Raw genomic sequence first — 27,351 nt, forward strand, 5'->3', positions numbered from 1 at the left:
CACAATTTAAAATGTATGAATTGTTTACTTCTGGAATTTTCCATTTCATATTTTTGGGCTGCAGCTGACCGCAGAAAGTGAAACCACGGATAAAGAAGGATTGACTGTACCATACTTACACTAACATTATATAAGTATATTAATATACATAAGTGTATTTCACATTTTACTTCACTTAGGAACTCTCCTGATTAAAACTTTAAAACCAAAGACACAGAAAAATCCTCATCTTACTCTTTTATTCATAGTACTCTTACAAACAGCACAAATCAACACAGGCTACCTGGAAACTGTGGATGCAGATGAATAGTGGAAATGCCTGGAGAGAGCTGGGGTTGACTAGGCTCAAGTTTGGTTTTCTCTTGATCCAATGAAGGTATTTCCTAGATGGTTGTATTAAAAAGAAAAAAGAAAACAGAAAGTAGGAATTTTTAGTTTCCACATATTACTATTTTTATAAATTTTACTCTTAGAAAGGCAACAAATATCACAGGTACACAAAAACCTGGGCAATTGCTTGAAATTTTAAAAAAATGAACCGTTGCTGTGCTGCTACTATACTAAGCCCTTGAGTTTTCCCAGCAGTGCTGATATGTGCACACACCCTCACCCACTTCCCAGGGGCCCAAAGCAAAAGGTCTCTTCAGATATTTTAAACGAATGCCTTGGCTCAGGGGCCCACGTTTGGTCTGGAACAAGGCAAAACTGACCCCAGAGGAGAACTCCACCATCACCTCATTCACATGTGGCTTCTGCCCAAATAAAATGTCCAGCCACACTTTGCAGATTAAGTAATGGATACAGGTATGCCATAACAAAGAACACAATACATTAAAATACAGTAAGCCGGTCAGTCATTACAGTAACTTTACACCTCCACCTCTCAGAATACTGGTAGTCAAACAGCAACAGAAAAATAGGGACCTGGAGGAACACCTCACACATCCTGTTGACCACTCCTGTCCTCTGGGCCAGAAGCAAAGAAACAGACTGGCACCCAGGGCTCAGTTTCCAGTTACAGCTCCTTAGGGCTCCTGCAGACTGAACAATCGGGCTAGGTAAGGATCTGAGACCTCACTCACACCACTGTGGGCCCAGAGCGCTCACATCACCACTCCTGGTTAAAGCACTCCTTGCTTTAATCACTGTCATCTTCCAGAAAGCCCACTCCCCTGGCCTCTGTTTCCCTTTTACCTTATCACCTTTTCTGCTTTTGATAAAATAGATATCCTGCCTGAGTATGTCATCAAAGACCCAATTGTGTAGGCATGAGTGCTTACATGGTAACTCCATTTAGATATTCCACAAATTCCTCAAACCCATCCCTTCCCCAAAGCATCCAGGCTCTGATTCCACCTTCTTCATTTCTATTAACGCCACAGCCATTAACCTGTCCAGGTTTAAAGTCACTTTTCAGTACCCCTCTTTCATTCCTCATTCCAAGCCCTGCTCATTTCCACTATTCCTTATATTTGTTCATCTTTTTCCACATCCATAGCCCCCATTACCCTCGTGTGCACTCACTCTCTCATTCTCAGTTTCCTGTGGTCATCTAATCGACCTCTCAAGCTTCCTCTTTCTCCCCATCTCAGTTAATCCTGCTGTGATGCTTCTTCTAGAAACATTGAGCACTTATTACTTTTTCCCACATTTCCCCCTCCTTTTTTTCACAAGAGTATGAAATACATATAAAAAAATCATACATCAGATTGTACAGTCTAGAAATAAAAGAAGATTCAAATTCAGTACTAAAGGTAAGAGCAATACTTGCTCTAACATTTAAGCAAGACCTTGGACTCCCAAAAGGTCCTGGGCTCAATTATCCTTTTCTGTTTGCAGAGACGCAGTAGCCAGGGCTACTGCTGTGACTGGCTGGGCAATTCCATGGAGTTGCATCTTTGCAAGTTTCTTCTGTTCACATTCTGTGACCAAATGGTTCAACTCTGCTGCACTGTATCCAATAAGAGTCTTCAAGTCACAGACAAACTTGTATACAAATCTCTTGCCTTGAACTTTATAAATCATGTCCCCATCATAATAATACCTTAATGCACGACTAAGTTTCTCATAGTTCATTGTAGGTTTATTTTTACGTTGTCCCCATTTTTGTGCAACCAGTTCGGGCTGATTTAGCTTAAGTTCTCCTTCATCACCAACCCAAGAAAATGCAGTCTCGAGCATCCTTGTCAGTAAGAAGTTCTAGCAAAAACTGCCACAGTTGGATTTGGCCGTTGTTTCCTGTTCTGTTCCCAGGTGAACTTCTATCTTCTCCTGAAATCCTTGGAGCTCTTTGTACTTTAGCTGCCTTTGCACTACTATTTATAGCTTTAATGGCTGTTGGTGTAGCAGACTGCACTGATGCTGGAATAATTTGCACAGGTTGATCAACTGTAGCTATCTCATTCATCTGTTGTTCTTGGCTTGCCAATACATATTTTCGAAGAAGTTCCAGATGACTCCAGAGAATTTCTTCCCGAGGAACCCGCTGAAAAAAATCTTCTTGGTTGAGACTACAGAGTTCTCTTCCGGAAATATTCAGCGTAGTGAGGTCTATATTGGTCATGCTGAATTCCTTCATTACCCAAACCCCCCAGTGCAGGACTTGGTCTGTGCACCACTGTATGGGATCACAGGGTACCCCAAGACGTTCTTGCTTTGTCCTATAACCTTCCAGAGCAGCAGCCCATCTCGTCACTTGTCCTGAGGTTTCACCTGAAATGGTTGTAATGTGTTTTATGCTATCAAGAGTTATCACTTGAGTTTCCTCAACAAGATGCGCTTCTGCTTCGGCATCTGGATCAATACCTACTTCAACTGTTTCCGCAGGTTTAACAATTTCCAGGATGTTTAGCTTTGGTTCAATTCCTTGGTAAGAAATTACCTGTACACTAAGCTGTACAGGTCCATCTGTCTTTACTCCTTGGTCAAATAAACTTCATTCTGGATCCAGCTGCATATCTTGCAAGCAAATTTCACGAGCATCCAAAGAACACTGCAGTCTTGGTTCTAGTAGTTTCTCTTAATTGTCTATTGGCTCATTGATGTCTATGGCCTGGCTTACACATTCAGCTGGAGTGTAGGTTTGTTCAACAATGCTTTCTTCTGGGCACTCTGGTTTCTCTGTTCCATCAGTCTCAATTTCTATCAGCTCCTCTGCTTCTCTTTTCGTCATGATTGAAGTATTTCAAAAGCTGACCCCTTCACTTCCTCCTCCTGTTTGGCTTCTGTCTCACCTAGAGCCATCCGGTCGCCGACTGTCTCCGAGACGCTTCCTGTCCGGTGAGTCTCCCCCTCTTCTTAAGAATACAGACTAGCTTTTCTATTATCTATTAAAAGGTGACCCCAGTCAGTCTCAACTGCAGTCCACCCCCTGCAGCCCATGGTCAATGCTAGCAAGGAGCAGACCATGACCAGATGTGAGTCCACTCCCGCAGCTTACAGACAGAATTCCACACCTGCCCCCCTACTCCCCGCCCCCAGCAGCATGGGGCGGCCGACTTCCTACTTCCTAACCAATGTCACTTCTCCACTTGACAAGTACGGTCCAGTTGAGGAGGAGGGTATTTCCCCACCGACTGCAACTGCAGTTTGGTTTTCCAAGCCTTCCAAAGCAGCGTCCCCCCCCCACCAAGTTCTCTTTCTAACGGAGTCTCCCCTGCTCCCCTAATTGACCTCTTGCTGTCCCCTCCCTCCACTGCACCTATGCGCACGTAATTTCCCATCAAGGGACCACCCTGCTTTCTCTTCATCAATCTTTAATATCGTGAGACCTCTGCAAAAAGTCAAGCCCGCAAAGCCTATGGCTGCATTTTCCCCACTGCCTCCTCTCCAAATAAACTGCAGGAAAAGTACACAAGCAAATTCTCAGGCCCTCTTTCAGATCCTTTATGAGAGTTACCATAAACTCAATCATAAACAGAGGAGAACAAAATCAGATACGATGAGGTTGTCAGGGAGCTGGCTAGCCCACTCATGGGCTAAAGGATTCCTCCCACTCATCACCCAGAACGAAATTCAAAATCAACAAAATTGCAAACTACTGTACATCACTGATCTTTGGAAATGCTACCCAAGAGCTGCAAATATGCATATCTGTTGTACTTCTTTTGGGGTCAATATAATGTAACATTTTTCCTTATTGGATGCTATCAGTCTAAAATCACTCCTTTTTTCTGGATTCTTTCAGCACTTTTAACACTTATGTTATTCTATCCCCCTATTTATAAGCTAAAGATTTACAAAACTACATATAATAATTCACATATGTATATGACCCATCTAAATCCTAATAATTACTGCATTCTTGCCAACTGAATGAACACTACACAAGTGTATAAACATTTAATAATTACCTAATTTTCATGTCACCAATAAAGAAATATTCAGACAAGGAACAATATTACATAAATAGGACGGAGCTCCAGCAAATGCCAGTATTTTCTACTGATAAATCTCACAATTCATAGCCTTCTTCTGGTGCCAAAAAAAGATAGATTAAAATTTCTCTAAAATTTTAAAGAAGTAATATCCCAGCATTTGATTATAAATTTCAAGGGTAAGCTCTGCTCCTACTCCAATTTAACTCAAACATGCACGTCAAATATTAGCTGAACTAAGAAGTACATCACTCAGTATATATATGCACTCTGAGAACACACAATTACATAAACATGTCAGAACCTTTCTTTCCATAGATGGTCCAGGCCATGAACTGACTCCTTGAATTTCATTTAAGCCCCTGATTCCCATCAGTCCTATCGTTTTTTTCTCCCTAGATTTAAGTTCCTTGAGAACAAGGAGTTTTGTCTGATTTGTTCTCTACTGTTTTCCTAACATTCAGAGTAGTGCCAGTTATACAGTAGGTGCTCAATAAATATTTACTGAATGAATGAATGCTATATTTCCTTAAACGAAATAATGCATAATAGACATGTCACTGTATTTAAGTCTTAAAAAATCACACATAATCTAGAAGAATGTCATTTTGAAGGTAACAAAAGACGACTTGCAAACAATGAATAAATTACCTTCTCAGGAGGTACAGTTGCCACTAAAATCAAAAAAGAAAGAAGGACATTAGTACAATTTAAGACAGTCCACTACATAATATTTCATTTTCTAAAAAGCAACAAAAGTTCAGTATGTCTCCAACAGGATTAAGAATCAAACTAAATCAAATGCAGAATTATGGTCATCTACCATTTTGGAGAATTTTACACGACTGACAGGGGAAAAGTATCTGTGCTATGTCATTCCTCAATTACAGGAGATCAGGTAGCAGATGTGATGAAGTTCTTTCCAACTCACTTGCTAACTAAAAAAGTTAAAGGAGGCAACACTTCCTGGTACATTGTTTCATGCCTAATCTCAATTTTGTAGAACTTCCCACACCTTGGAAAACAAACATATTCATTATACTTATCCTTAACATAATAAATAATGTTTGAAATGCTTTCTGATGTCACTGTTAAAAGAGAACACCCTATTTCAATAAGAGACCAAAGAAAGGGTGCTGCATTCTTAGTGCGTAGTGATCTTTAATGAAGCCCTGTGAGCATTTTCAGGAAGATATGCTAACAAGATCATGAAAAGAATCACAAGCCAGCAAGATCCAATGAGAGATTAGCATCTGTATGTTGAACAAATCACAGGTTACACCATCATCGACATTATTATAGGGTGGCGGCGGGAGTGATTATGCCTTTCTATTTTGAAACACTTTTCAAAAATCAGTATGTAGAATTAGTCCTTAAGCCTTAGATCAATAATCACAGGGATTTTTCTCATGGGTCAACGTCTCTATAAACATTAATATAAAAGGTAGATGCATTAACTTGTAAAACCAATCAGGGCCCCAGATTGTTAGCACTGCTGCAATGTTCTTGGGGTTAGAAAAAGTCAACTAACTTTCTATCCTGTCTAACCCACCACCAAGAAACTCTTGAGGCAGAATCTGGACCACAGCCCATTTCCTCCTGCTTATGCCAAGGCGGAGAAGGTGCAAACATCTGGCCAAGTGCACAGGAACAAACTGGCCAGCACTGTCAATTCTAGGTGAGGTCCTACCTCGTCTGCCTAACCAAGGAGAAATGCAGCAAGTGAGAGAGGGGAATAAAATAGGCTAGAACACAGAGAGGTTCAGAGCCCTGAAAAGAGACCTCTCTTCCTTGCCAAGCTCCCAGCGCCTCACTAACCTGGGCACCTTCTCCCCTCACAAAACCCATAAATGGACACCCTGAATTCTGACCAAAGAATCAAGTGTGAAAGGCCAACAGGAGCTTTATTAAAGCCAATACCTATTCCACACAAAGCTAAGATTTTTGTTCCTCCCATCTGGGGTGAGCACTTTTGTGGTGACAAAGATATTCAAAGTATTGGACATGCTGGTTTCTATGGAGAGATGGAGATAGATAATCCCTCTTTCCGAACCAGAGAGTCAAAGCCCCTTGTCTCTAGTCTCCCTCTGGAGTAGCCGGCCTTAACCACTTCCTCGGAAAAATGTGCTCTTTGGTCATGTCACATACTCTTTGTATGACATCTGCAAGTCAGTTGCTCTAAGTCTTGGTTTCTCAAAATGTAAATTAAAAGACTTCACTAGGTGATCGCCAAGATCTCTTTCATTGATCCTGTCTTTCTTCACTTTGCTTCCCCCTATCCCTGACTGCCTGTGAGACTCTATTTCATGGACGCTCAGTTGACGCTTTAACTTTTTAAAGTCTATGGATTCCATTTTTAAAGTAAATACATATTTATTAAATGGCCCTGTAGACACAGAAATGAATTCAGGCTACTCCCTGAAAAATGTGAATCACTCTCCAGGAATAAACACCAAGAAAAAGTAGCTCCCAAACACAAGACAATGTCCTGAGATGACCGTGGAATACTGCCACCTGCTAGGTACATACTACTCTGCAGCAGTGGTTCTCAATCAGGGGTAATTCTGCCTTCAGGGGACACTTAGTGATACTTGGACACCTTCTTGGTTGTAGCAACTGGGAGGAGGAGGGTGCCACTGGCTTCTAGGGGTTAGAGGCCAAGGATGTTGCTAAACATACTACAATGCACAGAGCAGCTCCTCACATCAAAGAACTATCCACCCCAAATTGTCAATAGTGCCGAGGCTGAAAACCCCTGTTCTAGAGGTTATAAGCAGGGAAACCAAAGCAAAGACCCACAGACAGATGGCTAGGTCCGCGATCCATTTCCACTCTCACCTTCTGGCTCTGCCGCTCCTGGCCCCTGTTCCCGGGAGAAGGTCAGGGCCTCCACTGGCTCTTCCTTGGCTGGGAGAGGTGGAGGATGAGTACTTTTAGCAACAGGTTGAGTGTTCTTTGGCTTGACAAATACAGGTCCTTTACCTACATGGTGATGGATTGGCCTGCGTCTATGAACGCCAGATACCGTATAACCCATTCCACCAGGACAGATTTCCTTAAAAGCAGCTAGATTTGGGATGGGAAAATATTCCTTTTAAAAATCTAAAAGTGCAAACTTATACAGAGGAAAACAGCATGATGAATATCTCTTAATAAATCATCACTAATATAGTTACATTTAAAAACTTCAAAAACAGATGCAAAATGCTTGAATTTCTGTCAAACTTGCATATTTACAGAAAAAACCCAACCCTTTCTTTTACTAAACATTTCTCCATCTGTTAATTCCTTATCCTACCCAATCAGAATTTTATATATATATATAGCATATATAGCATATAGAGAGCACATATTTTATATATATTAACATATGTCAGCTACAAATTAGGAGATAGCATACATATCATATTTTCTATTTAATATTCTATATCATATCATGTATTACACACATAAAATATATGTAATACATTAGATTTTTAGGTACAGAACATACTATATATATTATATATATCTCGGGGGAGTGTAATATCAGCAAAAATCAGACTGTTCCCTCTTGCTTTGGTCTAACTTCACTAGTTATTAACCAGGAACTCAGTAACATCTAAGTTAAATGACTAGCAAGAAGGTTGAAAAAGAAAAAGAAATCACTATTGAGGGAAATGAGGTGTTGAAATCATCCTAATTTGTTTCCAGTTGAAGAAACCAAAGGACTCAGCCAGGATGGAGGTTATCAGCTGATGTGGGGAGGCTGGTTAAGAAGGATTGAAACAGGGCAAGTGGCTTTGAAGAGAGATTCTCAGGATGGTGAAAAGGAATCCAGCGAAATACACATGCTAAAGAGATGATGGGTAGAAATAAAGGAAAAAAGGACACGCCAAGTTAGAATGTAGGTATTTTCAAGGAGAGGGATGACAAGTGAGCAAAAGCCTGACCATGACCAACTGGTCGAATTATCCTGAGGGCTAGAAAATATTCTATGCACTGGAACTGCTATTCCTGCCAGGAAGGTGGTTTTGTATGCTTTAAAAAAAAAAAAAAAAAAAGGTTGACTGGGGACCTGTGATTTGCTAGCCTCCATCGCATAATCGCCAGGAATGAGTCAAGGGGAAAGACAAGAGAGGCAAGGCAGTGTGTGGCCCGAGGAGGAACGATCCACCTAAGCCCTTTGGTGTCAGCGCTGGAGGCAAGTTACCAAATGCAGACACCAAGGAGCTCATGGTCAACGTCTTTATTTCTACTTTTAAAACTGAAAGTAAAATAAGTCACTTTTCACTTCCACTGAACAAGAGATCTCTTGATGTTCTGGACCTAAAATTAGCTCTTGGTAAAAATAAAACCCCCAAATACTCCTTAAAACATGCTAAAATTTGTTTTTCTAAGGATCACACATTAAATGGTAGAACCTCATTTTTATGTTTAACTATGAAATACAATTTTCATCTGGAAGGATAGATGTTTCTAGCAAAAATGTTTTTCTATCAAAAGCATGATTGAAGCATGTTTTTCTATCAAAAGCATGATTGAAGCATGAATGAACCAAACATTACTCTTATGAAAATCACCATACATCCAAAAACTGGTTAAGTGCCAAAATTTTATCTTTAATATTATTTTCAAACTTAGTTACTGCACTTTATGGAAAAGTCTTCCGCTGTTACATTTACCGTCTTGAGTTATGCTTCATGTAAGGGTTACAAAAGCTATCAAAATTGAACTTAAAGTGGGTCTGTGAATTATCAAGATCATGAATTTAACTGATTATTACTTTTTAATACTGAGAGGATCAGATCCCACAGAAGGATACTAGGGCCTTCTGGAGATGTGTCAAGTTACCCAGTAAACCAAACTACCATCAACATTATGCTGTCTCTGCTTTACCAGTTATTTCTGATCCTAGCCGTCAACAAACATGGCTCACGATAGTTAAATTTATATTTAAAACTTGTCTGCAACAGTGCAAGTTATAGGCTTAAGACATTAAATGGCCCTGTGAGAGTTAATACACTTCCCTATGTGGGAAGCACCTTATGGAACAAGAAACTGAGTAGACTTTTTTTATGCCTACCCCATGCCAGTGAAATTGGGGTCACTCCTTTTTTGATAATATCATGCCCAGTATCTGCAGGTATATTTCTTTTTCTTCTCTTTAACTCTACTTGACCCTTCTTGAGGAGTTGGTGACTCCCTGGTATAAGCAAGGCACTTAGATAAATTTATGCTTTCGGGGCATTAGGCCATTATGTACTCAACCGAAGGATAAAGAATCATCACTTCTTAATATTCAGCTCCCACCCAGAAGTTCATGGGAGTTTGGCAGGATCTGCCCTTGAGTTATTAATCTTCAGAGCATAAATTCAACCAATGATATTCATAGTGAATATAATTTTCTCCATTTCCAACTGGAGAAATCAAGCACAATGTTCTTAACAGGACCTGAGAGGCACCTGTTCAATACATGAGTGAAAGAGTTAACCTGCACCAGGTCTAGTCGCTGTGCAGGCGGTGAGCAATCATCAGGAAAGTGCAAGTCCAACAGGGCCTTCTGGTCTCTCCACACTTTCAAACAACAGACTTAGGGCCCTAGAAGCTAGGGATAAAACGCAATGGCTTTTCTTAACATCCAAAAGGAAGTCTAATGTTACACACAAATGGGAAAAGCTCTTTGCATGTAATTCTTCCCACTGATTCAACCTCGTATGTTCATGGTTTTTACAAAAGGGATAAAAACACATCGCATTATTAAGAACTAATTTTAAAGTCAGAAACCACAAATAACCCAAGCTGCCCAAATCATCCTGTGTGCTTGTGTGGCCGGGAATGAATGTGAGCGCTTAGCGGGGCATGTCTTACCTGTGCCTGGAAGGGGACATTTCTCACAGTGTGGGCCCCAGGCCTTGCCCACACTACAACAGCAGAGCTGCTTGGTGAGATGAACAGACAGGGGGTGCATACACTGCCTTCCGGAACTGACAAGTCGGTAACAGGGCCCTTTCTCCTCAGAGATCACAGGGGTATCCGCTGAAGCGAGAGATAAGGCCTGACGTCACCCAAGAAACGACCAGAACCAGTTCGACATTTCACATAATAGTAAAATGAACCTAAAAGTTTGGATTAGAAATCATACTTCAGAATAAATCTGTCTAGATGTAGGGCATTACCCTTCTTGATTTAGGGTCAGTTGACCAAGTGAGTTTGAGAGTCAGGACATCAAACGTCCCTGTCTCTGTCTGGTCCCTTCTTCCATTTTAGTAAGTGTTGAAAATCAACTATGTGTGCGTGAGTGAGAACAAATAATTTCAACCAAAATAAACCTGCCCAAATAAACCTAACTATAAAACCTAATTATCACAATCACTACCTCATTTGTTGTCTTGTATTTAGCCATAAGAGAGGTAGTTCTAGGGCAGAATTTGGTAAACAGCCAGGTATCATGGAAAGTCAGGAACTGAACACAGTAGATACTACAAATCAGCTATCACTCTTCTTGCTTGGAGGACCGTGAGAGCCTGCAGGGCCCTATCTGGTCTCATCCTAGGCTAGCGACCAGCAAATGGAAGGCAGAGGACAGCTTCTGACTGGCAATGCCACACAAGGCCCCCGGTCCAGCCAGACAGCACACCAGAGAAGGAACAGATGACATCCTCAACCCCTCAGGAAACATCACAAAAGCACATCCGCCCACAGTCATCCAATACCTAAGTCCTCATTCTGATTCTTCTTCTATAAATTTAGTAGATGAGACTTCATTAATCTAACAGCTACTGGGCACATAGGGCAATTATGAGAATAAGAAAGACATGGCCCTGCCTTCACAAAGATCATTTTCTAGAGTAAATGTGCATGGAGAATGTTCTACAGAGCCAGTTCCAGGCCAAGTCCACACTGCTGAATAGACCAAGCTTGATGGTCACCTCTCTGTTCATTCCCCATGTCAACAAAAGCTCTTCTCTACTGCATCACTGTCCAAATGAGCTTTTCCCAATTTGCCTTTCCATTACTCAATTCCTCTAGCACCTGGCGTTTCCAAATCACCTTCCTTTCCCGCTCAGAGCTAAATTTTCATTCTCACAAAACGACTGACATCTCTGCTACAAGAAACAACCTGATTCAATGAAAGCACTACAGCACAGTGAAGAGAGCAAGGGTTTTTAGATCCAGACAGACCTGGGCTCACATAGTGTGTCCACCACTCGCCAGCAATATAACCTAGGGAAGTCACTTTGACTGGCTGCAATGGTTTACGTGTCAACTTGACTGGGCCACGGAACCTAGATAGCTGGTCAAAGACAGGTCTGAATGTTGATGTGAAGGTATTTTTCACATGAGATTAACATTTAAATTAGTAGATTTTGAGTCAAGCAGATGACTCTCCAGGATGTGGGTGCGCCTTATCCAAGCAGTTGAAGGCCTTAGGAGAAAAAGAGACTCATCTCCCCAGAGGAAGAAGGAATTTTGCCAGCAGACAGCCTTCAGACTCTGGCTGCAACATTAGCTGTTCCCAGGACCTCCAGGCTGCCAGCCTACCCTGCAGATTGGGGCTTGCCAACCTCCACATTCATGTGAGCCAATTCCCTAAAAATCCCTTCTCATCCACCCACGCTATTGGCTCCATTTCCCTGGAGAGAATGCTAACTCATACACGGGCTGAGCCTCAGTAACTCCCTCACTTATAGGTGACAAGCTCAATGTATAGACTCAAAATATCATATGCTAAACGTCTGCTTCAGAGTAGACACAAAATACACGTCAGCCTGCCTCATTAATAAAAGCAGGTATCTCCATCCTCTCAGGGGCATCTGCACACGACTTGATCACTGCTGTAGTGGTAGAATTTCAACAAAGTGAAAACAGTCGAAAAAAGGATATGGGTGAGTTGGAGGGTGGAACAGAGGATTGAGGGGAGCAGAGGAGACCTTCCTAAGGCTTCAACACTTAGCTCCTCTAATAAGGCCAGGTTTGCCCAAGACTACTAAAAATGTGGTAAAAGGGAGAAGTTTGAGTCTTTTCCTCTCCCTTCTCCTACTCACTTTCTGGAGTCTGTGCAAGTCAGCTATGAAAGATTAAAGGTCACAGAAGAAAAGTAAAAGAAAATTTATGAGTATGGTTATTATCTCCAAAAGGATAAGTTTCTGGAATGACTGACCATCAATTATATAGCATATGGGTGTGTGTCTGTCTCTCTATATAAGTTGTATAATCTTAAGAACATATACATAGTTCTAGGATAATCAGCTCACCAAGGATTTTGCTCCAAAATTTCTTCTCCAACCAAAGTGTTTGGAATTCACAACACATATTTCCATAGAAACAACGTCAGGTCAACTCACAAGAGCCTATTTTACACGTGGTAGGGATTAATTATAACACTAATCGCATTAAGGTTAGTTCTAGATCCCAAGAACAAGGGCCATTTAAAGCAGAGCAGAGTTTCCCCAAACCCTGGACATTGGCAGACGGTGACACTGGCCCCTTGCGCTGACTTGTCCACACTCGCTCCCTGGTATCCACCTCGCCCTCATATCCAGGGTAGTGATACTACCTTAGGCACCATCCCTGTTACACTTACTCTGCTCCTCTATCCAAGGACTCTACTTTAAAGTAACATATCAGGCCTACCGCCCAGATTAACCCCAAACTCCAAATCAGCAATTCAGTTTTCAAGGGATTAGTATGTGTATTTGTGTGTAAGTGAATTATAAGGGACTGCTTGTTCATTAAAGCAAGTCTCTGGTTGAGGCTCCATGCGTGGCGCACACACACACAGAAAAAGCAAAATGTTAGGCATTTTATCATGTGGAGAATAATGACAGAAGTCAAGGAAGCTAATTCCTCCTAAACATCTTCTCCTGAAAGGTCTCTGTTTTATAGGTTTTTGTCCTTGCATCATTTCCTAACCCAGAGATTCTCCCTAAGTGCTAGGATACTGGTGTTTTTTTTTTTTTTCCACGACAGCTTCCAACGCACTTCAAGTGGGGGTCTTTAAGGGAATAAGAATCACTGGCTTACAGAATCATGAAAACTCAGCTGTTGGTGTGTCAGGGAACATCAGACCGTGTTGTAACTAAACATTGTGCTTCATCCCAAGTGCACATAATAATAAGCCATTAACTAATAAAAAAAATCTGCTCCTTCAAAGATGGAAGAAATCCCAGGAGAAAGCCATTGGGGACGGTCTGGCTTACATACCTAAATTATGCTAATGCTCCTATGATTCAAATTTTCTTTGCTCTATAATTATGTGGATCAAAAAGTGTTAATTTATGCCTCTCTCAGATTTCTAACAGGATGTGCCCTTTAAAATGGCCTCTATTTTAATGCTTAAGTCACCTGTTATTCTTTTATCATTTCAAATGACTTATATGGCAATTCACTTATTTCATTAAACACCTCTAGCATTTTCACATTCAACATGATACATAAACCCAGGAACAATAGGCTACCTAGAATGACGCATGATTGGTGTTTCTACTGTCTGAGTATCTTTAACCACAGACTGAAAGGCTGGTTGTAAAGGCTAATTCATTAGTATACTACATTTATTATTTAAAATATAATAAACATGATTATATAGTCTATTGCATCATAAGAATTTACACTATACTAAAAAAAAAAAGTCAATATTGCCCAAAGATTGCTAAAGAATTGGTGGAAATGGGAATGGGACAGAGCAATGAGGAGGAATTACAAAGCGTGCTGGTAGGTTCATATATGTATGAAATATGGGTTTTGCAGATTGTATTTTTTGTAGGATGTGTTGCTAAGATTCAGGTGCACAGATTCAGGTACTCTATATAGAGGGAACAACATTTCAGAAGCGTAAACCCTACTAGAAATGCCACATCAGTCAGTCAAGAAAACAAATCTTTTGCTCCTGGTGACAGACATGGGAAAAATCTTCCAAAGAAATAAACATATAGCTCTATACCCAAGTATAGTATTGAATCTCCACCATATATATCCAATGCTGATGGTGATTACATAACAAACCACCGTGAGAAGGTAAGATGCTATGGTTCTCTCATTTGGGCTCCCCAATAATGTATTAACCAACTTATACTTAATTATAGGGTCGTACAACCAACTCTGATTAAACTTTCAAAGCCATGCTGCTCTTATCAATTCAAACATAAATGTAAATATTATTAAGCAGATATAAATTAACCTGGTACTTGGAACAAGTTGAAAAATAGAGAAGACTTGAGGAGACAGCATATAAGCTAGCCTCTCCTACTAGTTTGTTTTCACTCCCCCCCTCCCCCAAACACCTCCAATATCCTTATTCACTTCTTGGATGAAATTCCACATTAGAGTTTCATGCCATTAAAGCTTAAAGTCCCAATGGGATGAGTGCTGGGATGCAGGTGTGGGGAGCAAGTAACACTGTTAGAAGGAGTCTGAGAGATGACTTTCCTAGGGAAGTAAGAGCCCATAGGCACCCTTTTCAGGAAACGGGTTATTAAAAATAAATTCTGCGAGAACCAAAATTTAAAAAAAACAATGATTCTGAGGCCACTGCAGAGTCAGACCAGCATTTTACAGTGAGACTAAATAGTGAGGCTTAAATAGATGACTTGCTCCTGTCAATTTAGACCAGTTTCCTCTTCCTGATTAAAGGCTCAGCTTGTGGAGTGAGACAAATTGAGTTTCAAATTTGGGCTCTACCGCTTATAGGCTGTGGGACTTTTGGAAAGATCCTTAAACTCTCTGTGCCTCAACTTCTTCATTTCTAAAATAGGAAGAACAACACTACAAGCCTCATAGAAATCTGGTAAGTATTATATTTGATAATCTATATAAAGTACTCATCACAGTGCCTGGCACTTAGTAAGTACACAGTAAAGATTACTACATTACTGTCACGGTTTTGGTTGTTACTGCTTTTACGTGGGAGCAAACAGTTGGCACAGATCTGTCTGTACAACCTCAAGGCCATGATGCTGTGAGACCACTAAGTGAGGAAAACTACGAGCCTAAGCTGAGACAGCCACAGAGGAGATGGGAAGAAAGGAAAAGGTAGAAAATAGATTATGAAGATCTAATGACTTTCTTGGAGACCAAAGGAGATGACAGAGTCAGAGGTGACACAGAGGCTCCCAGCCTCATTTCTGGGGAGAACAACGTCACCATGGACAAAACCACCAAGTCAGGAAGGAAAGCCCATTTTTCTCTCTCTGCTAGAGAGATCTAGCAGTCATTTACCCAATCAGCTTTATAAAAAAAAAAAAAAAAAGATCTAGAACTATGAGATCCAATTTGTTAGACCCTAGCCACATACTACTACTTCGATAAAATTTAAATGAGATACAATTTAAATTCAATTCCTTAGTCACACCAGCCACCTGTGACTAGTCTATCACATCAGAAATGTTCTGTATCTGCACTATCATCACAGAAAGTTCTATTGGACAGCATTGATCTAGCCCAAAAGTCAGCAAATTTTCTCTGTGAAAGGCAAGATAAATATTTTAGGCTTTGTGGTCCATTTGGTCTCTGTTTCAACTTCTCAGCTCTGCCACGGCAGCATGAAAGCGGCCTTAGACAGTATATAAATGAATGGACATGGCTGTGTTCCAATAAAACTATTTACAAAAACAGACGGTGGGACAGATTTTGCCCACGGGCTATAATTTGCCAATCCCTGATCTAGAACCCTAAAGTTAGAGGCACAAAACCCAATTTTAAACCTCAAATGTCCTTTACAAGCTATATGATCTTGAAAAGTTACTTAAACTCTCCTAGCTTCAGCTTCCTATTGTGTAAAATAATTCATATCTCATAAGGAAGCTGCAGAAACTAAAAAGAAATGATGTTCATGAATATGACTGGCTTTTCGAAGGGATGAGTTCGGCATCTCATGATTTCCAGAGTTAGGGCAGAAGCACATTTTCTCTCTAACCCTCTCTTTCTGTCAGTAAGCACCAAGTCCATTGGTCAAGAATATTATGAAACAGCAAATATGCAGGCTCAAAATTCTTTTTTTTTTTTTTTTCCGGTACACGGGCCTCTCACTGTTGTGGCCTCTCCGGTTGCGGAGCACAGGCTCTGGACATGCAAGCTCAGCGGCCACGGCTCACTGGCCCAGCCGCTCTGCGGCATGTGGGATCCTCCCGGACCCGGGCACGAACCCATGTCCCCTGCATCGACAGGCGGACTCTCAACCACTGTGCCACCAGGGAAGCCCCTCAAAATTCTTTTACCTGGGCCCTTTGAACCTGTGGACACACCCTGCCCAGCATTCATCCTGGAGCTCTTGAATTTCTGAAGAAAATTAATTGCAGCTTAAAAAGTCAGAAAGCTTTCCTACTCCGACTGCACAGGTTATTATACTTTTCTTGGATTGGCTCTGAGAAAGCCTGGAGTTTCACCATTCCCCACAGAGAGGTAGGAATAGGTCTGGAGAACGCTACTGCAGCAACGCCCTGATCCACAGACACAGAGGTCGGAGACAGCAAACGCCAGAACTCTCCTACTTTCTTCTTTCAGCTTGGCTAAGTCAAGGACAGGGCGCGGGCAAGGAGAGAAAGTGAAGCGGTTGCAACCTTTGGCTGCAGTCAAGGAATTCTGAGGGTGTTCACCTCAGCGTATTCAAGAACAGGGAGAGCTTCCTACTGCCCCTCAGCCACTGCCAAGTGCATTTCTCTGAGTTCACAGAGTCAGCCACACCTTTTATGGCCTGGATATGCCCTAAATTCATGCTGCCTGAGCAAACGTGGTCAATCTCCTCCCATCTGCTTCCACGGTCTAGCCAAGGCTGTTCTTATATCTTGCAAGAGCATTTACTCCAAATGATAGCTTTGCTCAGTGCCTTTGTGTGTCTGTGTGTGTGTCTGTGCATGCATGTGTGCACATGTGTGACCCCCGGTCTCCTTCTGCTACTTCCCGCATGACTATCAAGGGTACCACCAACTTGCCAGTGCTTTTCCCCCCTACTTTGTAAGTATCACCTTCTCCCCTCATTCTTTCTCAAGACATTCCTTCTCTTCAGACTTCCCTATCAACTTCTCCAAAATATGGTTCACCCACAAATCAGACTGGATTGAACCAAGTCGCAAATCCTGAAAGACTTTACATCTCTCTATGATATTACATGTGGTAAATTCAGAGGAAAGAGAAATAAATCTGCCCACTCAATGCTGGTAAAGAGCCCAGGTTTTAACTTCAAACTCTAAACGGGAACATTTAACTAGCAACAAACGTCTCCTAATACTTATCGTTTCAGCTGTTGTAGCTGAACCATAAAATTAAATTATTTATTTTTCAAACACGAATGGATGGTTGTTTAATAAGTTCAGTATTATCTGGGCAATGACAGGGAAAATAAATGCTAAGGAAAGTGTGTTTCAAAAATCTCATTGGCAGGTTTCTACAATCTTATTAAAACCTGGATGTCTGTCCTTAGCTCTAGACATCAGATCTAGTCAAATAAAACACTTTGCGACCAGTCCTCTACGCGTACCTAATCTACAACATTCAATGTAGTCATTTTAACCAGACTACAAAGCAAATTATTTAAGGAAAAACAAATATTCACAACAAATTCTATATTCAAACTCTGAAAATGTTTTACGCTTAAATTATACAACTGTCTTTACAATACTCTACTCATGTAATTCCAATCAGCCAGAAGTTATCCCTAAATTATCTGGATATTGTCAATGATGTCATTTTTGGCCTGAAATTTCCAAATCCTTGCATCAGTTTTCAAGTGTACCTTGTATGCAAGCATAATTTTACAGTCTAATTTTATCACCTGCCAAAAAAAGCCCTATAATTAGGTGCCTGCCTGCTTTATGATCAGAACTGTCTGTGAAAGAACACGGAAGAACTTATGTGCAAAATTTCCTAATCTGTATTTGACAGGTTTCAAAGGAAAATAGTAGTAATTAGTAACAACGTTCCAAAACACTCAACAAACTCCTCTAAAAGTAATGAATGAGATTGCCATTTTTATTTTATTACATTTGTCTTTATTTCACCATGTCTATCCATCAGCTTAGGGCACAGAGTTAGAGATGCACAGTTAAAAGCAAATGATGGTACCTTCATGAAAAATATGTCTTGATGATATGATAAATTTAAAACTGGGGACCAGAAAGATACAACTTAACATATACCAATGCCATATTATAAAAACAGGTAAATAAAAACAAAAACCTAGCAAGACAAAAATTAATGCAGGATTGCTCTTAACATCTCGACAGTTTTCTGCCATACATTAGTTTAAAATGTTTAACCTTTAATCGTATGTGACTTTGAAAAATCTGTTGCATTTACCTACTTTGTAATAATGGGCACAAGTACCTTAAAAATAAGGTAGTCTTAAAAAATTCTGTGTCTGAGCCCTTTACGTCTAAAATGCATACATCTAATTGTCAGGTGATCTGTATTGATTACACTGGATTAGGTTTTGTGGCAAGAGTGTCTTTTTGGAGAAACTACATTTTCTGTACCAACATTAGCACATAAGATTTGATAAATGATTTTTATCCTTAACAAGTTAAAAAAAAATCTTAGAGACAGATTTGTACGGCAAAATAGTTTAACTTCAGGGACACATATCAGTGGTTTTTGAGGACAACAGAATAGAATATTTGAAATTAGAATTGAATAAAAAAATCTGAAACAGAGCCTTGCTAACTATTTCCCAGACTCTTCCAACCAAGAAAGTACAGTGAAGCCTCATTAAATCAGACAGAAGTGACTCAGAATTTGGACTAATTAAAGACAGAAGCTGGGACAAAGTTTCACTCCACCTAAACAATGCTTAAAATACTCATGAAGGAAAAATCTGTTTTCATGTCTTAGGTATGCTAATTTTAATTAACTGTTTCTTTGCATAATTCCTCTGTGTGCTTGTTCTCTACCTTAAGTTTAAGCTGTCATTTTTTCTGAACACAATAAAAATGCATTTTTTAAATAAACAGATTTATTGTAGTATATCAGGCCGCCTCCTCCCTCCTGTCGTTTTAATGACATTTCCCTGCATATTCACAATATTCAGTTGACTGCTGAGTATTAACCTTCTTTTGGATACTTCCCCCTTCCCCCCACCCCCCCCCAAAAAACATGCAAAATAGTAATAAAAAGTGATCATTACTTACGAACACAACTTGAAAAGGTAGGATCTGGCCCAAATCCTATTTTGCAGGTACATCTATAGCTGCCCATGGTATTCAAACACTCACCATTAGGGCACACACCCTGTAGTTGGCATTCATTAATATCTGCAGGAAAACAATTCTTTTAGAAAGAGAAGTCAAGTTCTATGGAACAGATTCTGGCTGTAAATTGCATTCCCTGTCTTTATCACTATAATACCTCTCGGTCATAGTAAGTAAGAGATGCGAGCGACTTTTAATGCAGCAGCAGTTTAATCAAATCAAACATTTACTGAACATCTACAGTTTAGCAAATATTTACTATGCACCTACTGTGTACCTGGTTCTATGCTAGATACTAGAGACTTACCAGTGAACAAAACTGACCAAAGATGCCAGCCTTCCCAGAGCTTATATTTTAGTGTTAGTGTTTTTTAAGTATTATAGGGCATACAGGCAAGGCGAAGACTCTTGCCCTGGAGACACTTACAGTCTAGTTGTGCCTATAACTATGTAAAAACTAAAGAAGTGAAAATCGTTATCACAATCAGAAGAAAGGTCATAAACCTGAAGAAATTAAATTATGCAATTGCCTGTATAGACAAATAAGAGCTACGAAAGGAAGGTGGAGGTAAGGGAGACTGCAGCATGGAGAAGGAGGGAAGACTTCATCAGGTGTTGAATTTGGGGAGAAGCCAGATGGATGGGCAGGAAGGGGTGAACGATCTACATGGGTGGACATCAGAGCATGAGTGACAGAGACTGCAGAAGGAAAGGGATCAGGAAATCATGAGTCAAACTTTTGGCTGGAAAAGAAGTTTCAGGAAGGTGAATAGTCGGAAAAAGAGCTGGTTAAAGCCAGGCTAGGTTTGGATGCAATTTTATTGAAAACAGGGAAATATATGAAAGGTCTGTGAGCAGGAGGAAGATATAATCAAGGGCGGTCACTAGGGAAACACATCTGGCCAGCACATGTCTTGGTGAGATGAGATTAAAAGTTTGATCACTGAAGGAATAAGCAAGTATGAGACTGGTGACAAGCCAGGTTAGTGAGAATTATCAGGAAGAGAAGGAATGAAGTTTTGTTTTTTGTTTGTTTGTTTTTGAAGGGCAACTGACAGTGCATGGTGTTTGGTGTTTGGCCAACACGGGCACTAGAGAAGAAGAGGGTAAAAGATGCCCTTGAGGCTTCTAATCTGAGCAAAGAGGAAAAGACACTATTGGTTTTGTAGAAAGTTCTGTGAAGGAAAAAGGCAGATGAAGAGATAAGCTTTCCACATGAAAGAATGCTCAACATCACTAATCATTAGAGAAATGCAAATCAAAACTACAGTGAGGTATCACCTCACACCAGTCAGAATGGCCATCATCAAAAAATCTACAAACAATACATGCTGGAGAGGGTGTGGAGAAAAAGGAACCCTCTTGCACTGTGGGTGGGAATGTAAATTGATACAACCACTATGGAGAACAGTATGGAGGTTCCTTAAAAAACTACAAATAGAACTACCATACGACCCAGCAATCCCACTACTGGGCATATACCCTGAGAAAACTATAATTCAAAAAGAGTCATGTACCACAATGTTCATTGCAGCACCATTTACAATAGCCAGGACATGGAAGCAACCTAAGTGTCCATCGACAAATGAATGGATAAAGAAGATGTGGTACATATATACAGTGGAATATTACTCAGCCATAAAAAGAAATGAAATTGAGTTATTTGTAGTGAGGTGGATGGACCTAGAGACTGTCATTCAGAGCGAAGTAAGAAAGAGAAAAACAAATACCGTACACTAACACATATATATGGAATCTAACAAAAAAAGAAAAATGGTTCTGAAGAACCTAGGGGCAGGACAGGAATAAAGATGCAGACGTAGAGAATGGACTTGAGGACACAGGGAGGGGAAGGGTAAGCTGAGATGAAGCGAGAGAGTGGCACTGACATATATACACTACCAAATGTAAAACACATAGCTATTGGGAAGCAGCCACATAGCACAGGGAGATCATCTCGGTGCTTTGTGACCACCTGGAGGGGTGGGATAGGGAGGGTGGGAGGGAGATGCAAGAGGGAGGAGATACGGGGATGTATGTATACGTATAGCTGATTCACTTTGTTAGAAAGCAGAAACTAACACACCATTGTAAAGCAATTATACTCCAATAAAGATGTTAAAAAAAAAAAAGAGGTAAGTTTTACACTAGAAGGTCACGCTGGGATACTCAAGTATTGTATAAATATCCAGCCATAGCAGCAGATTCAGGAATAAAGTGAAAGGAAAGCATCGCTGGAAACAGAGCCTCAAGGTCATCTGCATGCGGTGATTGCTATGGTCTCAACTTTTTGGGCCCCCCACCCCACCGCCAGATTCATATGTTGAAATCCTAACCCTCCCCAAAGGTGACGGTATTAGTAGGTGAGGCCCTTGCAGGGTGTTTCAGTCATGAGGGAAGAACCCTCCTGAATGTGATTAGTGCCTTATAAAAGGGGCTCCAGAGAGATCCCTAGTCCCTTCCATCATTTGAGGACACAATGGAGACATGTGTAACTGGAAGAGGGCCCTCACCAGAAGGTGACCATGCTGGTGCCTTGATCTGGGACTTACCCGCTTCCAGAACTGTGAGCAATAAATACCTGCTGTTTTTAAGCTACCCAGTTGGTGGTATTTTGTTATAGCAGCCCAAATGGACTAAGACAGTGGCCCAAGGGGAAATCAAAATGATTTGGAAGAGGAAAGACGAAAATGTGGCAATTTTTAAAAAAAGATTATAGAGTCATTTGCAAAGATAATTAAAAATAAACAGAATGTGACAAGTTAAAAGTAAAAAAGAATTAGTAGTCATCTATTTTATTCAGGGTGTCTTATGAAGCTTAACAGTTAACAGACTTGGCTTTTAGTGTTTCCATTTGAAATTATATTTACTTCTTTCAATCATTAATTCTAATAAAACTTCTATTAAGGATCCTAAAATGTTAATTTTCTACATTAAACTGAACGCCATGGTAGCAAAACATTACTAGCAGAATCGTCACATAAAAAGGCAAATGCAGCCTGCAATAAATCACTATTTGCTTATATTTCATATTCTACGCAGCCAAAGACATCTACATGGACATATTTTACCCAACACATGACAATATGACATTTTCAACGACATTCAAATGACAACCCATGTTTGTTGTGTAAATTCTACAGCATTCCAGCTTGCATGCAGCTGGAAACTGGTATAGCTAGATGACACCTGGACCAGCATATGGTCCAGCACCTGCCCATCTTACTATTTTTTTATGTTGGGGGTAGGAGTTAATTAATTAATTTATTTATGGCTGTGTTGGGTCTTCATTTCTGTGAGAGGGCTTTCTCTAGTTATGGCAAGCGGGGGCCACTCTTCATTGCGGTGCGCAGGCCTCTCACTATCGCGGCCTCTCTTGTTGCGGAGCACAGGCTCCAGACGCGCAGGCTCAGTAGTTGTGGCTCACGGGCCTAGCTGCTCCGCGGCATGTGGGATCCTCCCAGACCAGGGCTCGAACCCGTGTCCCCTGCATTAGCAGGCAGATTCTCAACCATTGCGCCACCAGGGAAGCCCCCCCATCTTACTCTTGATCAGAGTGTGTGTTGTATTATAACGCACATTTATGCACAGCATGTGATTGAAAATATCCCCCTATAACTCATTCTCTTTAAGAGAACCACCATGAAGGACCAGGAAGGGTGCCAAGTCCAGTTGGGGCTTACATGGTACAAGCGAATCCCCTGTTGTATGTCCCCACTTAAACCTCAAATTTGGGTAACCAGCCAGTTGTGGTCAAAAAGGCTGGACCACTGTTTCCCCTCATGTTCCCACTAGGGCGTGATCATCAGCCTTCCTCTTTCTCTGAGGGGCTTTTACTCCTGTTCACTGACTGCACCATTACACCTTCCGTGTTTACCTCTTGGGACCCAGAATTTTCCCTTATCTGGAAGTTTCTATGACAGTACCATCCAGTCTCCCTGCTGGCTAACCTCCCTGCAGGTTAAGGTGGTGTTTGTCCCCCACAAAGCATAGATACCTGGTACACAACCACTACCTTATGCTCTCTTCCAATGTCCCCTCTTTGACTCTCAACTTTGCCCACCACTTCGACCATGATGCCATGGGAATGGAGCACAGAAATTAAGCCTTAAACAAAAACACTATGGCTAAAGACAGGAAGAAGTAGAGTGAAGAAGAGGAATCATACAAAATTTTCCCTTCCCTTTTCCTACCATCTCTATTCTAATCAGCTTGTGCCCCTAGCAATACCACTTCCCCTAATTTTGGCTCCAGAAACCCAGAAGCATGGACACACTCTCACAGCTTCCAGAAAAACTCCCATTTCCCTCAACCACCTCAATTTATTTTTACCATATTCTAGAAAATACTATAAATTAGAGATTAAATTTCCAAGATTTTTTCTTTTTAAAGTTACATCCAGCTAAGTATATCCATCTTAAGTGTACAACTATATGAGGTTTTTGCATATACATACATGTATACATACAAGTAGATAAGTGTGTACACGTGTGTATGCACATACTGTATAACCACCACCCAGATCATGACTTAGAACATTCCCAGTGCCTCAGCAGGCACTTCATGTCCCTTCCCAGTCAACCTCTTTGCCCCCATAGGTAACTACTATCCTGATTCCCATCATGGTTGATTAGTCTTAGCTGTTCTTAAACTTCATATAAAGGGAATCATATTGTATATATTCTTTTGTCTGACTTTATTATGCCTAAGAGATTCACCAACGTTGTTGCATACAGTTCATCTTTCACTGCTCTGTTACATTTTACTGTGTGAGTACAAAGTTAATTTATCTGTTCTACTGTTGAGAGACATTTGGGGGGTTATTTCCAACCATGCACCTGTGAACATTCTTTTTTTTTTTTGCAGTACGCGGGCCTCTCACTGCTGTGGCCTCTCCCGTTGCGGAGCACAGGCTCCGGACGTGCAGGCTCAGCGGCCATGGCTCACGGGCCCAGCTGCTCCGCGGCACGTGGGATCTTCCCGGACCGAGGCACGAACCTGTGTCCCCTGCATTGGCAGGTGGACTCTCAACCACTGCGCCACCAGGGAAGCCCTGTGAACATTCTTATATGTATCTCTTTTGGTAGGCCTAGGCACTCATGTCTCTTGGGTATATATCTAGGAGTAAAATTTCTGGGTCACTAAATAAGGCTCATGTTTACTTCAATAAACATTGTCAAACAGTTGTCCTAAGTGGTTTATGTGTCAATTTCCAGTACCAACTGCTCCACGTCCTCATCAAATTACTGTTGGTCTTCTTCATTTTAGGCATTGAGCGGGAGTGTAGTATTATCTCATTGTGGTTTTGACCTGCATTTCCTTTTCGTATATTTAGTAGCCATTTAGATCTAAAAGCAATCTCTCCTACAACGTAAATACCTATAGGGATGTTGTAGGTCAATAAGATTGCTTCCCTCTTAGCTGATTCTCAAAGTGGGCTATGCTTAGCTATGGGACACTTTGGGTTGTTCCAAGGACTGGGGAACACTCACTGGGTGGACACTAGGGAACTGAACGAAGTGCGGTTAGTCCCCCTTGACAAAGAAAATTGTCAATAATGCCCTCACTGAAAAACTCACACACAGGGGATGAAAATATGAGTTTCTAAGTACAGAAGGGACCATCTTGAAGTAAAGTTGTCTGAGGAATGATGGAGTGGAGGTGAGTGCTTGCTCCATGAGGGGACTTGAAGGACTGCATTCACTCAACTCAGCCTCTATACTGTCTACATCTGGATGGTCTCCTGCTGAGACTGTGCTTTGGCCCCAGCAAGAAGCAAAACAGACTAGGTTCCCCAGATTGCTGAGCTCGGGGCTGTGTGTGGTTTGTGATCTGCAAGACTAGAATCCTAGCATCACCATGTCTGACCGGGGCTCTAAGGTAATTCATCAGACTTTTAACTGTGACCTGTGGACCTGTCCCTGGAGACTGGGCACCCTGCACACCTCTTTTAAGCACGGCAGTTCCTTTACGTCTGCTTCAAAAACTGAACTTCTAAGATGGCATTTGTAAAGAAAATTTGAAAATCACTGACATTATTTCTGTGAAAAATCATATTCCAGGTTTCAACAACTCACTCACAAATAAAACTTTAAAAAGCATTCCATTCATAAATTGTTCATTCCTAATACGCCAAATCTGAAATCTAAAAATTGGATAGGAATTCTCTTATTTTTTGCCACTTCATTCTTCCATCCCCTGCTTCGTTCCTGAGAGGATTGTGGTGTGGCTAGATAGTTTATATCTTTTGTGTTTAAAGAAAAAGGCAAAAAACTTATGCCCCGTGTTGTTAAATTTAGAACCCCAGAAATTAATATGAAACATGAGCAATTATCTAAATGACTTTCTGAGGTAGTCAGGCTCTTTAAGACCTTTATAAATAAACTGAAGGAAATTAAAGATTCACACATGCATTAAGGGCAAAACACGGGTTGACCGAAAGTGTGCTCTCTGGATGTGAGAAGTTTAAGGATTACGCTGCGAGGAGGCGTGATCGGGCCAAAGTTTAACAATTATACGAAACATGATCGGCGAATTATGAATTATAGTTCTATTTAGGCTTCAATTCCTCAGGCTATTTTCTTATTTAAAATTAAATAAAACTTCTAACTTGATTATAATTTTTTATAAATTACTTATATTTGACAAAAATAATTGTTTCAGGAGTCTCGTATTTTACAGGATCAGCCAATCTCCTTTAATGTGTTCTGATTAAACTGAAAGTATTGTAGTACTTAGTTTAAAAAAACAAACCAATGGTAAACAAACGAATTTGTTCATTGTTTTCCCTCTGCAGACCACCAAATTTCTCTGGACAATTGTGGAATTCTATCCTTTGAAAGAATGGTGTAACCACTTGCATAGAACACAGCTTACTGAGTTCAAGAACAAGGTCAAGATGAATGGCAGAAGGAGCTGACTCAGAACCAGTCACCGCCACCACCCCCCACCCCGCCCCGCCTCCGGATCTCCATCTGAGCTCCTGGGCTGGGGAGTCTAGAAGTTTGCCGAAGCAAAAGGGAAGGGAGACACTCACACATCCCAGTGTGTACCTTTAGAGTAGGCAAAATCTACGGTGGAGGGACAGGGAGGCTACGGCTCATGTGAAGATTTACATACTTCTCCATTCACTAAGAACATTTACAGAGTGTCTCTGCCCAGTACAGCCGACCATGAACCTCTGGCCATTTATCAAGTTCAATAATACAAAACTGGTCTTCTTATAAATTTAAAATGGTTGAATATTGGCAGTGTCACATGGTTCAACCTACCACAAAAGAAACAGAAGGCTGGGGCATCTATTACCCAGATAGTATAAAAATACAGAGTAGTTGGGACATATGCATAACAAGAGACTTTTTTGTGTGTGTGTGTGATACGCGGGCCTCTCACTGTTGTGGCCTCTCCCGTTGCGGAGCACAGGCTCTGGACGCGCAGGCTCAACGGCCATGGCTCACGGGCCCAGCCGCTCTGCGGCATGTGGGATCTTCCCGGACCGGGGCATGAACCCGTGTCCCCTGCATCGGCAGGCGGACTCCCAACCACTGCGCCACCAGGGAAGCCCAAAAAGAGACTCTTTACACAACCTAATGTAACACAGCCTTAGCATTTCAGCACCAGAGGATGATAACAACAATCTAGTACTATGAGGCAAGGATCCTCATCACCGTCCTTTGTATTTGTACAGCACACCTTCTCTCACTGGAACTTTGTAACAATTTTGGAAGGTGAGCAACACAACAGTTATTCACAGTTTTATAGAGATAACTTTGTCCAAGCTCTTATTTTTTAAAAGGGTTAAGGGAGAATGGGGA

The 27,351-nt window shown here is 41.0% G+C and overlaps 1 protein-coding gene and 1 pseudogene across 13 annotated transcripts in view; both read right to left on the bottom strand.

Moving 5' to 3' along the window:
- LTBP1 (latent transforming growth factor beta binding protein 1) overlaps positions 1-27,351 on the bottom strand; it is a 424,584-nt gene that overhangs the window by 135,357 nt on the left and 261,876 nt on the right. For 8 of the 13 annotated variants that reach the window (XM_030857967.3, XM_030857969.3, XM_030857964.3 and 5 more), the window contains 5 exons: positions 19,478-19,600; positions 10,227-10,394; positions 7,215-7,442; positions 5,028-5,050; positions 284-383 (listed from right to left, as the gene is read on the bottom strand). In XM_030857967.3, coding sequence (XP_030713827.1) covers positions 284-383; positions 5,028-5,050; positions 7,215-7,442; positions 10,227-10,394; positions 19,478-19,600 — 642 coding nt within the window. The remainder of the gene's footprint in view (positions 1-283; positions 384-5,027; positions 5,051-7,214; positions 7,443-10,226; positions 10,395-19,477; positions 19,601-27,351) is intronic. The other 5 variants (XM_030857973.3, XM_030857970.3, XM_060309348.2 and 2 more) reach the window with 1 other exon arrangement.
- LOC115854137 (GA-binding protein alpha chain pseudogene) lies at positions 1,801-3,251 on the bottom strand (annotated as a pseudogene).

This window comes from Globicephala melas, chromosome 12 (assembly GCF_963455315.2).
Source record: "Globicephala melas chromosome 12, mGloMel1.2, whole genome shotgun sequence".
NCBI classification, from domain to species: domain Eukaryota; kingdom Metazoa; phylum Chordata; class Mammalia; order Artiodactyla; family Delphinidae; genus Globicephala; species Globicephala melas.